This window comes from Kalmanozyma brasiliensis (genome assembly GCF_000497045.1).
Source record: "Kalmanozyma brasiliensis GHG001 unplaced genomic scaffold PSEUBRA_SCAF24, whole genome shotgun sequence".
Lineage (NCBI taxonomy): Eukaryota > Fungi > Basidiomycota > Ustilaginomycetes > Ustilaginales > Kalmanozyma > Kalmanozyma brasiliensis.
The window spans coordinates 114,354-129,246 of NW_015961964.1; the positions used below are offsets into that span (position 1 = coordinate 114,354).

The window sequence follows — 14,893 nt, forward strand, 5'->3', positions numbered from 1 at the left end:
GTCCTCACCACCACTTTTGCAAAAAATGTCCGGGTGGTCGCGGCCGAGAAGAAATTGTCCAGAGTGCGATCGTCTCACATCGCGCTGTGCTGCCGTGAAATTTAAGTGAGAGTGCGGTGAGCTTCGGAAGCGAAGCAAAGCTGGTGAATTGGAACATCTGTGCCCAACGCTCGCCATCTGCTCGATATCGCTGTCGTCGTTGTTGGCTGTTGCTGCTGTCCACCACCATCACACCTTCATAGACTCTGTCATCATGTCGTACACAATCGCTGGTAAGTAGCACATACGCACATCGACATCCAACGACATCGCATCTCGACAGCCGCCTCGAACAGCAACGGTCGTTGCCATCAATGTGGATTACTAGATCTACTTCGAAATACAATACCGAACAACCCGCTGACCATCTCGACATGCATCTCGTCTCGGGCCACCTCGAATCGCTGCTGTTCCGACACCTGCAGGCCGCAAGATCCTCAACGAGCACATCGCCCTCGCCGTCCTCGGCACGTACGGTGTCATTGCTGCTACCCAGATGGGCGGCTCCAAAGAGGCCAAGGCGTCGGTCGCCTCGCCCGACTCCAAGGCCAACGACCCTCCTATCAACGCTTCCAGCTCGTAAGTTTGCACTCGCTCGAGCATCACAAGGTCTCACGATGAAATGACTGACTTTTGGCCCCTGCAATCTGTGTTGTGAACGGATCGGATGACGCAAATAGCGACGAGGAGGCCTTCATCAAGCAGTTCCTCGCCGAGGCTGAGGGCAAGGACGGCGAGCGTCTCGTTTAAAGCAAATCTTGCACAACATCCGCATGCACCTTCACAACCATGCGATGCAATCCTAACACAATACAGGACACGCTGCAGCATCGCTCTCTCATCTGATGCAGCCATTCAGGCAGCATAACCCTTCTCAGACGCCTGCGGTCTCGACATGACAGATGAAATATTCCAGCGGGCAAGCGATAGTGATACAGAGATTGCTGTCGTCCACAGAGCTTTCCACATCAGATCCTCGACAGATCCCTCCCCCAGATGCCTCTCTTGACATAATCGGTCAGCAACAGCATCCTCGTGCGCATACTGACACTTTCGCTGAGGTAGAAGCTCCTCCAGGCGTACATGGCTATCAACCCACCGGCGAAGCTGCCTCCCGGAATCGGCAGATCGAATGCCGCTGCATTGCCGATATACGCCAGACTGCCCAAGTTCTTGTAGCTGAACGGCTTGTACACCTCGTCATCGACGTCCTGCACCTCCTCGGCGGTGTGCGGGTGCATGTCGCCCCCTTCGTCCCTTCGCTTGGCGAGCTTGTTGAGCTTGTTGCCCAAGTAGTGGCCTTGCTGGGCCGCGACCTGGGCCGTGGCGGGCAGAGCCGTCATCTTGTTACCCGTCTCAATGAGTACGTTGGCAATCTCGTTGAGATTGAGCTGACCATCCTTGTCCGTATCGTACTCGTCAAACATCTCGCGCAGCTTGGTAAAGTGTTTCGAGGCGATGGGGAATTTGTGCCTGATAGCCTTGGCGAAGGTTTCGAATTCGGCGTACGAGAGACGACCATCCTTATCCTTGTCGTACCGATCGACGAAATCGTACAGGTAGTCGATGAGACGGGTGTCGATGGTGGATGCGTCACCGAGAGCGTACATCGTACCGAGGGGGGCGCCTTTGACGCGAAGATGCGAGTCGATCTGCAACGCTTTCAGGTGCGATTGGTTCGGCAGAATTTCCGTGACACGCTTGGTGAATGGGCTCATGGCGATGCCCGTCGACCAAAGCGTGAAGCCCGAAGGAACTTCGAGCTCGCTCACCTTGCCCGTCGAATCCTTGGTCGTATACACCACCCGATCCGGTTCCACACTCTTCACCCGCGCATTGACAATCACGTCCACCGCATCGCGCGCAAACTTGGCCTCGGCATACTCGGAGATCTTCTCCGAGTACGTGTTGAGAATGTGCTCGCGCGATTGGATGAGATGCACCTGCGCCTGGGAACGGAGCACCTTGGGGAAGTAATCGAACACGTCCTCGTTGATCATGTCCGAGATCTCGGCCGCGGTTTCGACACCGGTAGGACCGCCGCCGCAAACGACAAAGCTGAGTAAGCGCTTGCGTTCCGCCTCGGTGGTGGTGGGCAGGGAAGCGATCTCGAGGTTGTCCAGGATGTGGGTTCGGATCTTGCGTGCATCACCGATGGTTTTGAGGTGGAAGCAGTTTTCCAGACCGGGAACGCCGTGCGAGGCAGTGACGCTGCCGACCGCGACGATGAGCCGGTCGTAGGGGACGTATATGCTTTTGCCCTTGGTTTCTTTGCGTTCGCTTGCACCCGAGGCGATGCCGCAAAGCGCTTCGCCATCCCAGTCGTCACCGCTAATGACGTTCACCTCGAGCAGACGCTCCGAGCCGCCCTGGTAGACCGGCTTGTCGTCGCCCATAATGACGTCGACCGCATAGCCCTGGATGTAGTGACCGTGAACGCGAGCGAGCAGCTTGCGGATCGGTTCGATGAGCGATCGCGGCTCGACCGTTCCCACCGCAGCGGAAGGAAGCAGCGGGTTGAAGAGGTAGTAATTGTTGGGCGAGATCAAGGTGACGTTGTACTTTTCCGGATCAAGCGACTTGAGCAGACCGACGGCAGCCCAACCACCTCCGACAATGACAAGCCTCTCCTTGCCGGCGAGCTTCTTGCTCACCTCGTCCTGCTCATCCTCGGCGTAGGAGGTGAGGACAGGCAGGTTCTTGGGGCCGCCTTTCTTGGGCGAGAGCGCGAGCGGATGAAGTGGCACCTTGTCTACGTGCGCCTCGCGATACGTGAGCGCATCGTGGGCGAGGATGATGCCGGTGGTAGCGGCGAGACCAAAGACGATGGAGCCGATGGTGTAGCCTGTGAAGCGAAGGGTCTTGCTGATGATGCCTCGCTTCTTGGGTGAGATAGCTTGAGCCGCTTCGTTGAGCGGTGTGGATGCGCTTGCCGATCGAGCGGAAGAGGAGAAAGCGGAGCGGGCACCGCCCTGGAGAATCAATGATCGTGACACATTGGCTGGGAGCACTCTTGCACTCGCTCCAGCCCGGAGAGGGAGCATCGAGCAGGTGCGTGCGACGACCATTTCGAATGAGCTGGACGGGAAGCTCGATCAGGAGCAAGGCTGCTCAATAGCTCGGATGAAGGGATCCTGAACGGCAATTGGGAGAGCGGCTGAACGATCGACACGAGGGTTACTAGGATGAGGAGCGAAGGATAAGAAGAAAGGATATGAACCAGCTTCTTTTGACGATGAAATGAGCCGTGGGTTTGAGTCAAACAAGTTCCTTCGGAAGGGTCCTCCGAGATGACATGTGTCTGTCTCTCTTTGCCGACAGGGCAGGGCGCGCATTCCTTGGAATGGCACACCAAGTCATCCTGTCTCAATCCTGCTTCATTTCAGGCTTGCTGACATGGGAAGACCTGCACAATCTGCAAGGCTGCAGCCGGATGACGCACAGACTCGAACCACGCTCAGAATTTTTAGCCAGATTCTCGGATGCTGATGGCCGATAACGATGGATTTTCGCAAAGAAATCTGATCCGTCGACGTAACACCATCTTTGTCCAACTGGGTCACGGCCGACAGACCCTAGAGACCCTTGCAGCACGGCGAAGACGCGTGGAAGGCTCAGCTTTTTGTCTGCAAGGCTGTGTGTCGCGCCTTGAGCTAGGAAGAAATGCAGGTTGAGACAGCAGCGGGAAGACAAAGATCACGTTGAGAGACAGAGAGAAACGAGATGTGTTGCTGTTAGTCTTGGCTCGGCATTCGGGAAGATTGCAGTTCGGCCTCGAAATCAGCACGGACAGCTTCATCTTTGTCGTTTGCTCACCACCACCCTCCAACGACTCAATTCCCGCAAAGATGATGCGAGCGGACAACCCAGACGATGGGCTCGGCAGCTCGGCGCCACCGCAGATCGAGCAGTTCATCGCACACACCAACAAGCTCCAACAGCGATACCAGTCCTTCCTCGACGGCACCACACCGTATCCGCTCCAACGATGGGGAGCCACCGCGGGCCTGCTCTTCCTCTTCATGCTCCGCATCGTGCTCTCCCAGGGATGGTACATCGTGTGCTACGCGCTCTTCATCTACCTCCTCAACCTCTTCTTGGCGTTCCTCACGCCCAAATTTGACCCCTCCTACGAGCAGGATCTGGCAGAGCAGGATGTGGAAGAGGGCGAACCCGGGCTACCCACCTCCGCCTCGGCAGCAGCAAAGGGTCCCAGCGGCGGCGGCGGATTGATGAGCGGCGTCTTCGGTGGCAGCCTCAACGGTCAGAGCACAGACGACGAGTTCCGTCCTTTCATCAGGCGTTTGCCAGAGTTCAAGTTCTGGCACTCGGCCACCCAGGCCATCGTCATCTCCATCTTCTGCACCACCTCCAGCGCCTTCGACATCCCCGTCTTCTGGCCCATTCTGTTGATGTACTTCTGCATCCTCTTCACCATCACCATGAGGAGGCAGATCAAACATATGATCCGCCACAAGTACGTCCCCTTCGATCTTGGAAGGAAGACTGTCTACGGACGCAAGTGATGCTCAACGGCAGCACACCTTCAGCCGACCACACACATCTCTCCGAGGGACACTTCCACAACTTGTAAATACAACGCAAAGGTAACCTTTACATCTATCCATTTCTAGATACATTGCATCATGTTTCTGGCTTCTGTTCGAGCGACTCGAGCAACCGCATCAACCTCTGTCGACCAGTCCATTCTCTGCCACCGTTGCGTACTTGCTCCCACTCATCCAGCAGGTCCAGGTCGACCGACCGAGCACCCAGATCAAAGATGCGCTGACAAGACCCCGGGCCGACGCCTGCTTTGCTCGCCATGCGGCTCTGCATGCTACTGTGGTGATAGTCGTTCCTGTCTCCCTCTCCCGCCCGCTGTGCCTTCCCCTCCGCCTCGTCCAATGGCTTCTCTTGAGCAGGCTGCTCCTCTTCGTCCAACGCAGCCATCGGCGGTGGCGAGAGGAACCTCGTTCCCCTAAGTGGCTCCGGAAAGTACTCCTGGTGCACCGGGTGCGCAAACCTCGGCTCGTACCTGTACTCCTTGCCGTACCCAATGTCGCGCATCAACTTTGTCGGTGCATTCCTGATATGCAGCGGAACAGGATGATTGTACGCTCCCTCCACGAGCGCCTTGGCCTTCTTCCAAGCGCGATACGATCGCGTGCTCTTCGGCGCCTCCGCAAGGAATACCACACACTGCGCCAGGTTCTCTCCGCATTCAGGTAAGCCGACGACCTGACAAGCCTGGTATGTGGCCGTCGCCATCTGCAGCGCTGGCAGCGTGTCGACGTCTTCCGAGGCTGCTACGATCAGACGCCGCGCAATGAACAGAGGGTCATCCCCGGAGCAGACCATGCGAGCGAGCCAGTACAGAGCGGCGTCGGCGTCCGAGCCCCGAATCGACTTGTGCAGCGCGCTGATCGTGTCGTAATGCATGTCGCCGGTTCGGTCGTATTGCAGAGCGGTGCGTTTGAGGGCGGTTTTGAGCCGCGCGAGGTTGTCTGCAGAGTCAAGACCGGGGTCAGTGGTGGAGAGGGCGAGTTCGAGCGCACCGAGAGCTGTGCGTGCATCGCCGTCGGCCATGTTGGCTATCCATCGGATCAAGTCGTCGTCGATGTGACTCGCAATCGACGCCTCGGACTGATCCGAGGAGCCGAGCTCTTGCTGTTCGCGCTGGACGCATTTAAGAGCGTTGCGAAGCACCTGGCTGCACTCGTCGACGCTGAGCTTGGTCAGCACAAAGACGCGCATCCTCGAGATCAGCGCGCTTTGCAGGCGGAAGGACGGGTTCTCGGTGGTGGCGGCGACCAGCACGATCTGCCCCTTTTCCACTGCGGGTAAGAAGACGTCCTGCTGAGCTCGGCTGAAGCGCTGGATCTCGTCAATGAAAAGCAGCGTCCGTTGACCGGTGAGCTGAAGGCGATGCAACGCTTCGTCCATGATCTTCTTGACATCGGCGGTGCCTGAATTTGCAGCTGAGATCTCGACGAATCGATGCGGGGGTGGGCCGTGTGACGATGAGGTCGACGACGTCGTGTGCGAGGCAGACTTGGCCAGAAGTCGAGCCAAAGTGGTTTTGCCTGTGCCAGGTGGACCCCAAAGGATCATAGAAGGGATCTTGCCCTGTCGCAGAAGCATCTTGAGCGGACCATTGACGACCTCGCTCTGGCCAACGTACTCTTCGAGAGTCTGAGGCCGCATCCTCTCCGCGAATGGTTTCGCTGCATCGATGCGACTTCGTGAGGACGATGGCACGGACTGCTGCACTTGATGGTCTGCATTCGGTGTACTGTGACCGTTTCCGTTCGACTCTGATCTATGACGCTTGGTGCTGTCATCGCCCGGCGGTGCTGCGTAGCTGGCGTGCTGAGGGGCCTGCATAGGAGACTCTGTCGGCCTTTTCAAGCCGCGAGGCGAAGCAGCTGTTGCTGACATCTTGTCCGGCGTTCGACTCGGAAAGATGCCATTCCATTGTTCCGACTTGACTGGCCTCTCGTTGCTGCTGCCAGAATGCTGTCCGCCGGAGAGGCAAGTGTCGAGGTGTGGATTGAGCTGCGAGAGAGGCAGCTTGAGTTGGCAGCTCGGGCATTCGACGAGGCTCGATGACGAGCTCATCTTGGACGGTGTCTCGGTTACTGGTAGTCTACAGGCCACATGATTCGCTCCGCTGGAGGGTGCGAGCGAGCGACCAGCGCGATTTGATAGGAAGCCAGAAAGAAAGGTGCAGTATGATATGACGGCGGTGAGAAGAAGCAAAGCTCAGTTTTGGCGCTTTCAAGGGTCCAAGGGTCTCGTGTCTGATGTGCCAAAATTGTGCCGGTGCGCTGCCTCGAGAATTTTCGTGTCGCGCCTCCACACAACGAGCAGAAATTCATGATTGTTAGGTTGAGAGACAGCTTTCTTTCATCTCCTCATAGAGCAGCAAAAGACGAGCAACGCAGCCAGAGCAGACGCTGACTATCAGAGCAATGCAGCGATGACATTCAAGATGTACATGTGATATGCACCCGCTGATGGTGAACGGGGCAAAGCAGGGAATGACTTGTCGAACAGAGAGCAAAAGAGAGCAAAGGAATGTACAACGAGAACTTGCGTCCTAGGTCATTGGATCGCCAACGAAGGGCGTACCTCTACCTACGACGCACCCATTCCCATCGTCGCACCAACAGGCAGCCCCTTCCCTCCAAAACCCCCGAAACGTCCTGCAAGCCCAACTTGCGTCGAACGAGAACAGAAGCGAGGAGAGAAAGAGAAGGCGTCGCCTGCTTATGGTGGTATGGATCTCCGTCCAGCATTACGGCCTCGTACGGTCCTCGGCGGTCCCTTCCGTAGAAAAGGATTGCCATGCGAAGAGGTGCTTTTATAGTAGACGGGGTGCGTACCCCCTCCTAAAGGGGTACGACTTAGCGTTAAGGAGAAGAAGGAAGGAGCAGCACGACCAAGATCAACTTTTGAAGCTCTCAAATTTTGCTGTCGACCCTCACCAACAAGATTTCTCTGAGGGCTTGTCGGCCGGAAAATTTGGAGCAGCCTCGACCTCGTGATCAGGGTCCAGCTGAGCCGTGCTTGACATGCCCACCTTGTCAAGCTCCTTGCACCACTCGCCAGCAATAGGGAGGCCCTCCAACCACTCGCCATGTCGTCCGGTGGCAACAGCGGCTACACAAGTCGGCCGTCGAGGCTGTCTCGCGTCGATCTGGGCGCTGACGACGACGAAGAGCTCGACTACTCCGAACAAGCTGGCCCGAGCAACCCTGGCAGGCACACGGCTTCCAAATCACATCCGTCTTCTCGATACGATCCAAGGAGGTCTATTGAAAGGTCACGCCGCTCATATGACGATTTGGACGAATCTCCGAGCTACAGGCCATCTTACGATTGCCATTACCAGGAGCAGGGATCGTCTCGATCTCCTGCAGTACCGAGGACCAGACGTCCCAGCAGATCGCCATCACCGCAGCCAGACAAGGACGTGCTCGCCTACATCCGTGCGCAAAAGGAGTCAGAGACTTCCGCGTCCAAAGGAGAGCTTGAGCTCGCAGAACAGCTCAAGAGGGACAAATTTCAGCATGGCGCTGGCAAGGTCAAATCGCGCGTGCAGAAGGAGAGAGAAGCCGAGGAGAAGAAACGCAAGCAGGCGGAACAAGATGCTGCCAAGGCGTACGATGAGTTCGTGGCAGCGATGGGCGCTGACGAAGATCAGGACAGCAGCAAGCGAGCTCGTGGTCAACCGACTCGCTCAAAGCCAATGGGCTTCGTCGCGGCTGGAGGGGGAGCGTATGTCGGGTCAAGGTCAGAGCCAGTCAAGCCTATCGAGCCACCACCCGAGCAGCAGAGCGAGGCTACACAACCCAGCAGCTCAGAGAAAGCATCGCTCAAACGAGTCAATGCTGCTTTTGGCGACGACTCGAGCGGTGACGAAGCATCTGCATCCAACTCTCATCCGCCTCCCACGCGACAAGAGCCACAACGCAAGCGACAAGCCATGTCCTCCTTCCTCACCGAGCTGCAAAGCGAACAGGCACAACGCGAATCCCGGCTCTCTGACCTCGCTTCCACCACCAACAAGTCCATATCTACGCTGCTAGCCAACGAGACGCTCGCCAAGCCCGGCTCTCGCGATCTCGCCTCCGATCCGCTCACCACCAACATCTGCATCGTCACGCTGCCGCTCAATGTCGACGAGCGCAGTGTCGGCGACTTCTTCCGCGCTTGGGGCGACATTGCGACTGTAAAGATCATGTGGCCGAGGGGAGAGCAGAGGGAGAGAGCGACCGGCTTGACCGGGTTCGTAGCGTTTATGACACGAGCCGAGGCCGAACAGGCATTCAAGGAGGCCGATGGGGCCACATGGGCCGGGGTGAGGCTCAAGCTGAGTTGGGGCAAGGCGATGCCTCTCCCATCTCGAGCAATGTATCCTCGGTCGACAGATCACAAGAGGGAGGAAAAGCAATCGGGTGACAGCAGAGATAGCGGGAGGGGTGCCAGCAAAAGCAACGCCCCCAAACTCATCATCCGTCATCGACGTTCCGGCGCAGGCGTGGACGAGCAGAGGCAGCACATCCGAGACAAGGTACGACAAGACTGTCCGGAGATGCAACGTCTTTTCATCGAAACCGTCGCCTCGAGGATCCGCAGCAATGGCGCCCACTTCGAGCACATCCTACGCGAGCGAGAAGCGGACAACCCCAAGTTCGCCTTCCTGTTCGAACAAGACTCTGTGCTGCATCACTACTTTCGCCTGTGTCTGGACGAGCACTACCTCCCTGTCGCCCTCGACAACGACGAAGAGCAAGACTTTGACGATGCAGGCAGCGACGCTCTCTACTCGACCGATTCGGGCGAGGAATCCGAGACCAACCGCATCAGCCTCAATCGCAGCACAACTTCGCACACACCTCTCTCCCCGCTCGCCCGACGCCGCCTCTGCGCGATGCTGCGCAGCCTCACTCTACGTCGCGAGCGCATCGCCCGAATCACAGCTTTTGCCATGGACCACGCCTCAAGCTACCCCACCGTCGTCCGCCTCCTCGCCACCTCGCTCCTCCAGCCTTCCACACCAATCCCGCGCAAGCTCGCCCGCCTCTACGCGCTCAGCGACATCCTTCACAATTCCGGATCCCCCATCTCCAACGCCTGGCGATACCGCGCCGCTCTGGAAGCACAGCTACCCCTCGTGTTCGCACACCTCGGCCAGGTCGCAGCGAGCTTTGCGGGGAGGATGAAAAGGGAGGAGTTCAGGGGGAAGGTGATTGGCGTGTTGGAGGTGTGGGAGGGCTGGATTGTTGTGGGACCGCATGTGTTGGAGAGGTTGAGGCGGTTGTTCGATCGTCCGCCGATGGTCAAGAGCGCGGTGGAGGAAGAGGATCTGGATGGGGAAGCGCTCGACCCTGCACAGCCTGCACAGTCGAACAGCATCGAAGAAGAGGATCTGGACGGAGAAGCACTCTGATCACTCGCACACACATCTATCTCGAAAACCAATCGAACTGACATTAAGCATCAAACGTTACACCCTGAGCAAGCGCCACCTTCCCACTGTAGTTGACCGTACTCGTCGCCCACCTGCAGTACTGCTTCCACGCATCACCACCGCACTCCCTACCCCAACCGGTCGCCTTATTGCCCCCAAACCCGGCACCCACCTCGGCACCACTCGTGCTGACATTGACATTGACAATGCCGCAGTCGCTACCGAGCGCGCCCTGCCAGGCGCCAATGTTGGTCAGGGCCGAGGTGAACAGGCTGGAGCTCAAACCTTGACGAACGGAATTGTTGAGCGCGATGGCCTCGTCGAGCGTGTCAAAGACGGCAATGTTGAGGATGGGAGCAAAGACCTCTTCGTCGAAAACGGCCGAGGTGGAGGAGGAAGGCATGGTGATGGCGGGCAACACGTAGTTGCCCTTCCCCTCAAGGTGCGTAGGCAGCCCAGTAGCAGATGGCGATTCGGGTCCGAAAAGAACCTTGCCACCGCTCGAACGGATGCTGTCCAGCGTCTCCCAGTACTTCTCCACTGCAGCCTTGGAATGCAGCGGACCACATAGAATACCACTCTGCGTAGGATCCCCAATCAGACCCTTGGTCTGCAGACTCTGATAGAACTTGACCAGTCTTTCGCAGAACCGATCCGCAATGCCGCGCTGCAACAACAGCCTCCTCGTCGTCGTACACCTCTGACCAGCCGTACCCACCGCAGCAAACGCCACACCAGTAACGGCCAGCTCGAGATCCGCATCGTCCAGCACGATCGCTGCGTTGTTCCCTCCCAACTCCAGCAGAATCTTGCCCAACCTCCCCGCCACGTCCTGGGCAACGATCTTGCCGATCTTCTCGGAACCCGTAAAGCTGGTCAACTGCACCCTGTCATCGCGGGTGAGACTCTGACCCGTCTCGACATCTCCGCAGACCAGTCCGACCAGTGCACCCGGCAACCCATGCTTCTGGAGCACCTTGACGATCAACTTTGTCGTGGCGATCGCGGTCAGCGGCGTAGTCGGGGAGGGCTTCCACACCGTCGCATTACCGGCGATGAAGCTGAGACAGAAGTTCCAGCCATGCACGGCAACGGGGAAGTTGAACGCGGTAATGACACCCACCAGACCGAGGGGATTGGGGATCTCATAGATCACATGGCCCGGTCGCTCGGAAGGGAGGACGTTACCTACGATGCTGCGCGACAGACCCACCGCCATATCTGCCACATCGATCACTTCCTGCACCTCACCCCGACCTTCGGAGAGAACCTTGCCCATTTCGAACGAGATGAGCGCCCCGAGGGCGTCCTTGTGCGCGATGTAGGCCGAGCAGATGTCCTTCATGATCGCACCGCGATTTGGCGCAGGGAGGGCGGCAAAGGTGCGCTGGGCGGTGCGGGCGGCAGCGAGGACCGAGGAGACTTGGGCAGGTGTGGCCGAGGTGACCGTAGCAAGCGTGGCACCGGTGGCGGGGTTGGTCGAGGTGAGCGTGGAGGAGGTGGACTGGCCGTGCGACCAGGAGGTGCCGTCGAACACGCCTTCGATGCGCGAGCCGGGAGCGGGCAGGTCGAGCGCCGCGAAGACGGACTCGATGTTAAGAGGCGAGTTGGCCATCTTGGACGTGGAGGTAGGGGCAGCGGGCGCTGCGGGGGTGACGATTGGCTCAGGCATGATTGCGATGGTGAGAGCGATGTTGGTGTTGTAGCGGGTTTGCTATGAGGGAAGAGGCGGACGCGAGCTTTGATGCTCGCACCGCATCTTATATCTTACGAAGCAGACCTGGTAGCAGCCGTGCTGTGTGACCGTCGGACGACCATAATCTCAGCGTCGATCCAGCCGTCAAGACCGTTGAGACGGTCCGTGGACCCAGCACGGCGGGACCTCGACCTAAGCGGCGCACCTTCAAAGGCAAAGGAGAGCGAAATGGCAGAAATGGACAGGTCGGCAGCACGAGCTCCGCTCCCAAGGCTCTGCGCTTTCTTCGCTTCCAGCCGGTCTGATAGCCAGTCTCGCCTCCATCACATGGCCTATAGTCAGCGAGCGTTCGCACAACTGCACCAACCCTCATCTGCACGATGTGTCGACACAATGCGAGGCAGGCAGGAGCAGATGGCCAGCGCAGCAAGCCATCGCGGCGAAACACCGATTCGTACGCGCTCGGCGAATTGCCGAAATGTGGCTTCTGGCTGAGGGGCCGAGGAGACGCGCGCTCTTTCGCCGTTGTCCCAATTCGGCATTTTGCCGGTCGAGCCTCGCCCAAGCCTCATTGTCTCCAAAGCTTGTCATCGAGCATCACTGAACTTGGCGCAGACATAGGAGACACTTAGACTTGGTGCGGTCATGTGTCATGGTCGGCTGCGAGCATCGAGAGAGTGGGTCGATGGCGCAGGAAGAGTTGAGTTGTTTTTGGCCGAGGCCTTACGACTGTCGAACAGTGCGCAGCGCCGTTGCAGCCGAACGCTTGCCGGTTGATACGCACCCTCATTTTGCGCAGCAAACCGACTGATAAGCCTTGACCTCCCATTCGGGCCTGCGCTGCCGACCAAGTTGCCGTTGCGCACAGATGACAAGTTCAGGAGATATATCAAGCACGCTTGGATGCAGCCTCGTCTCCTGTCTCACAGGCAACCCCAGCGAGTCATTCGAGAAACGCTCGCCTGTTATGTACGCCGCCGACACTGCCAACTACACATTCGTCTCTTCGTCCATCACATCGAGTCCTCGTGCAGAACACCATCGAAGCTTATCGCAACACGCCAAGAGGGAATCAAGAGACGTGTCGACGAGATCAAACGAGAGGTGTGACGTGCATCACTCGGTAGCTCAGCTTTATTTGCGTACACTTCCTTCGCTCGACGCTCTCCCTCGTCGAGGCTACAGCGATACCATCGTCGGGGAAAAGATAAAGCGTCGACGTCCAAGAAGAGCAACTTCAACCGCAGCAACCATGGGTCTCGAGCATAACAGCGAGCTGTCGGCGGGTCTGCCAACCATGGCGCCGTCATTCGGCAAATCTCCTCCCTCCACCCTCCCTTCCTCCTCCTTCCTCCAATCCCAATCCGACGACCTTCCAGCGCTGAGCAGTGCCGAATCGAGCTCATCGCCCTCGTCGTCCTCCTCCTGTACCACCTCTCCTTCGCTGACGAGCACGCAACTGCGCACGCTCCTCGCATCCTCCATGTCGTCCATGTATCGCACCGAGGTCCCCCTCTACGGCGACCTCCTCTCGATCATCTCCACCGTCAACTCCTCCATCATCTCCCGCGACCCGACTCTGATCAGTGACGACGAGATCTCGCGTCTCTCTGTCGAGCGTCATGGCGCAATTCGCGTCGGAACCGCCTCGGAGCTCACACTCCTGTCTCGAATCTTTCGCATCTTTGGCATGCACCCCGTGGGATACTACGATCTGTGGAAGGATGCGCGGCTGCCCATTCACGCAACCGCTTTTCGACCCGTCACCGCGCAAGGTTTGCTCAAAAACCCCTTCCGCGTCTTCTGCAGTCTGTTGCGGATGCATCTCATTGCCAACCCTTCCACGAGGCGGTTGGCGGAGGAGCTCCTGGGGAAGCGAAAGATCGTTTCCACCCGATGTATCGAGCTGCTCCACAAGGCCGAAGAGTCGACCGTTGGATCGGAGGGAGAGGTGAACGGGTTGACACGGGACGAAGCGGTGGAGTTCGTCGAGTGCGTAGTCCCCATCTTTGCCTGGCACCCCACATCCCCTGCTACAGTCGACGAATATGATCGACTCGCAAAGACCCATCCGTTGGTGGCGGATATCGTCAGCTTCCGCGGCCCGCACATTAATCATCTCACCCCGAGGACGCTTGATATCGACGCGGTGCAACGGGCCATGGTGGAGCAGGGGATGGATGCGAAGGACGTGGTAGAGGGCCCTCCGAAAAGGGACTGGGCAGTGCTGCTCAGACAGACGAGCTTTCATGCGTTGTCCGAGGCGGTGGTGTTTGATGGTGAGGTGGAGGGGAAACACAAGGCGAGGTTCGGGGAGATCGAGGCGAGAGGCATGGCGCTGACGAGGAAGGGGGCGAGACTGTACGACGAGCTGATGGTGAAGGTGGGCGAGGTGAAGAGGGAGATGGAGACGAGCGGGGAAAGGGTGGACAAGGAGCAGTGTGGGGGGATCCTGGAGAAGGTCTTCAGGGATGGGTTCCCGGATACGAGGGATGCGTTGCTGAGGCAGGGGCTCGGATGGTGGGCCTTCGAGGTGCGCGATGCTCGCAAGGCAAAGGCCATGTGGCAAGACAGGAAGGAGAACGTATGTGGGTGGTTAGCCGATCTGGTCGATGCAGGAGCGTTAGATGCCGAGCCAATCACATACGAGGACTTCCTCCCCGCTTCCGCGGCTGGTATCTTCCAGAGCAACCTCCCTCAAGCCACCCAGTCTCAAGCAGGCGAGGCGATGGCAGAGGTCGACGAAGCAGAGGCGAGGAAGCGGCTGGAGCTCGCGGTGGGCGGCATCATTCTGGACTACTCCACGCTCTACAGCGAGCAACAGAGGCAGAGTCTGGTCGAGGTGGGCGAGGTGCTCAGGGTCGACGTGGACGAGATCGTCGAGGCGATAGAGCGACAGTGCGCTTGAGGCTCTGATGTCGAGTCTCGCCACGTGTGATCAATGGACATTCAGGCACATCAGACATTCGAGTGTGAGAGAAGAGACCAATAGGAGTGAGAGAAGACTCTCCATGAATGAGCATCGGAGAATCGAGGAGATAAGATGTGCAGCACAGCTGGCGGCCGAGTTCGCTATCACTGTCTCACACTGCGCCGGCGAGAATGATTGTTGAGAAGAGCAAAACCACAACACCAGCTGCTACGATGTGAATGAGCTGTCAGACGCGGGGGGGGGGGGG

The 14,893-nt window shown here is 58.3% G+C and overlaps 7 protein-coding genes across 7 annotated transcripts; 4 read left to right on the forward strand and 3 right to left on the reverse strand.

Moving 5' to 3' along the window:
* Positions 1-253: 253 nt before the first annotated feature.
* On the forward strand, positions 254-789 carry PSEUBRA_003692 (Protein of unknown function DUF2611; the record flags this gene model as incomplete). The annotated part of the gene is made up of 3 exons (XM_016436772.1): positions 254-272; positions 465-618; positions 720-789. The coding sequence occupies 3 exons, from the start codon at positions 254-256 to the stop codon at positions 787-789; spliced, it is 243 nt and encodes an 80-aa protein (XP_016291887.1).
* A 218-nt stretch (positions 790-1,007) lies between these two features.
* PSEUBRA_003693 (Pyridine nucleotide-disulfide oxidoreductase, NAD-binding domain protein) lies at positions 1,008-3,107 on the reverse strand (the record flags this gene model as incomplete). Its single annotated transcript, XM_016436788.1, has 1 exon — positions 1,008-3,107. One exon carries the CDS (start codon positions 3,105-3,107, stop codon positions 1,008-1,010), a length of 2,100 nt encoding a protein of 699 aa, XP_016291888.1.
* Positions 3,108-3,887: 780 nt separating this feature from the next.
* On the forward strand, positions 3,888-4,565 carry PSEUBRA_003694 (Retrieval of early ER protein Rer1; the record flags this gene model as incomplete). Its single annotated transcript, XM_016436776.1, has 1 exon — positions 3,888-4,565. The coding sequence occupies one exon, from the start codon at positions 3,888-3,890 to the stop codon at positions 4,563-4,565; it is 678 nt and encodes a 225-aa protein (XP_016291889.1).
* A 118-nt stretch (positions 4,566-4,683) lies between these two features.
* Positions 4,684-6,660, reverse strand: PSEUBRA_003695 (ATPase, AAA-type, core; the record flags this gene model as incomplete). Its single annotated transcript, XM_016436795.2, has 1 exon — positions 4,684-6,660. The coding sequence occupies one exon, from the start codon at positions 6,658-6,660 to the stop codon at positions 4,684-4,686; it is 1,977 nt and encodes a 658-aa protein (XP_016291890.2).
* Positions 6,661-7,681: 1,021 nt separating this feature from the next.
* PSEUBRA_003696 (RNA recognition motif domain protein) lies at positions 7,682-9,997 on the forward strand (the record flags this gene model as incomplete). Its single annotated transcript, XM_059465127.1, has 1 exon — positions 7,682-9,997. One exon carries the CDS (start codon positions 7,682-7,684, stop codon positions 9,995-9,997), a length of 2,316 nt encoding a protein of 771 aa, XP_059320600.1.
* Positions 9,998-10,040: 43 nt separating this feature from the next.
* PSEUBRA_003697 (Aldehyde dehydrogenase) lies at positions 10,041-11,690 on the reverse strand (the record flags this gene model as incomplete). The annotated part of the gene is made up of 1 exon (XM_016436787.1): positions 10,041-11,690. The coding sequence occupies one exon, from the start codon at positions 11,688-11,690 to the stop codon at positions 10,041-10,043; it is 1,650 nt and encodes a 549-aa protein (XP_016291892.1).
* A 1,276-nt stretch (positions 11,691-12,966) lies between these two features.
* Positions 12,967-14,622, forward strand: PSEUBRA_003698 (protein of unknown function DUF1338; the record flags this gene model as incomplete). The annotated part of the gene is made up of 1 exon (XM_016436775.1): positions 12,967-14,622. The coding sequence occupies one exon, from the start codon at positions 12,967-12,969 to the stop codon at positions 14,620-14,622; it is 1,656 nt and encodes a 551-aa protein (XP_016291893.1).
* Between the last annotated feature and the right edge of the window lie 271 nt (positions 14,623-14,893).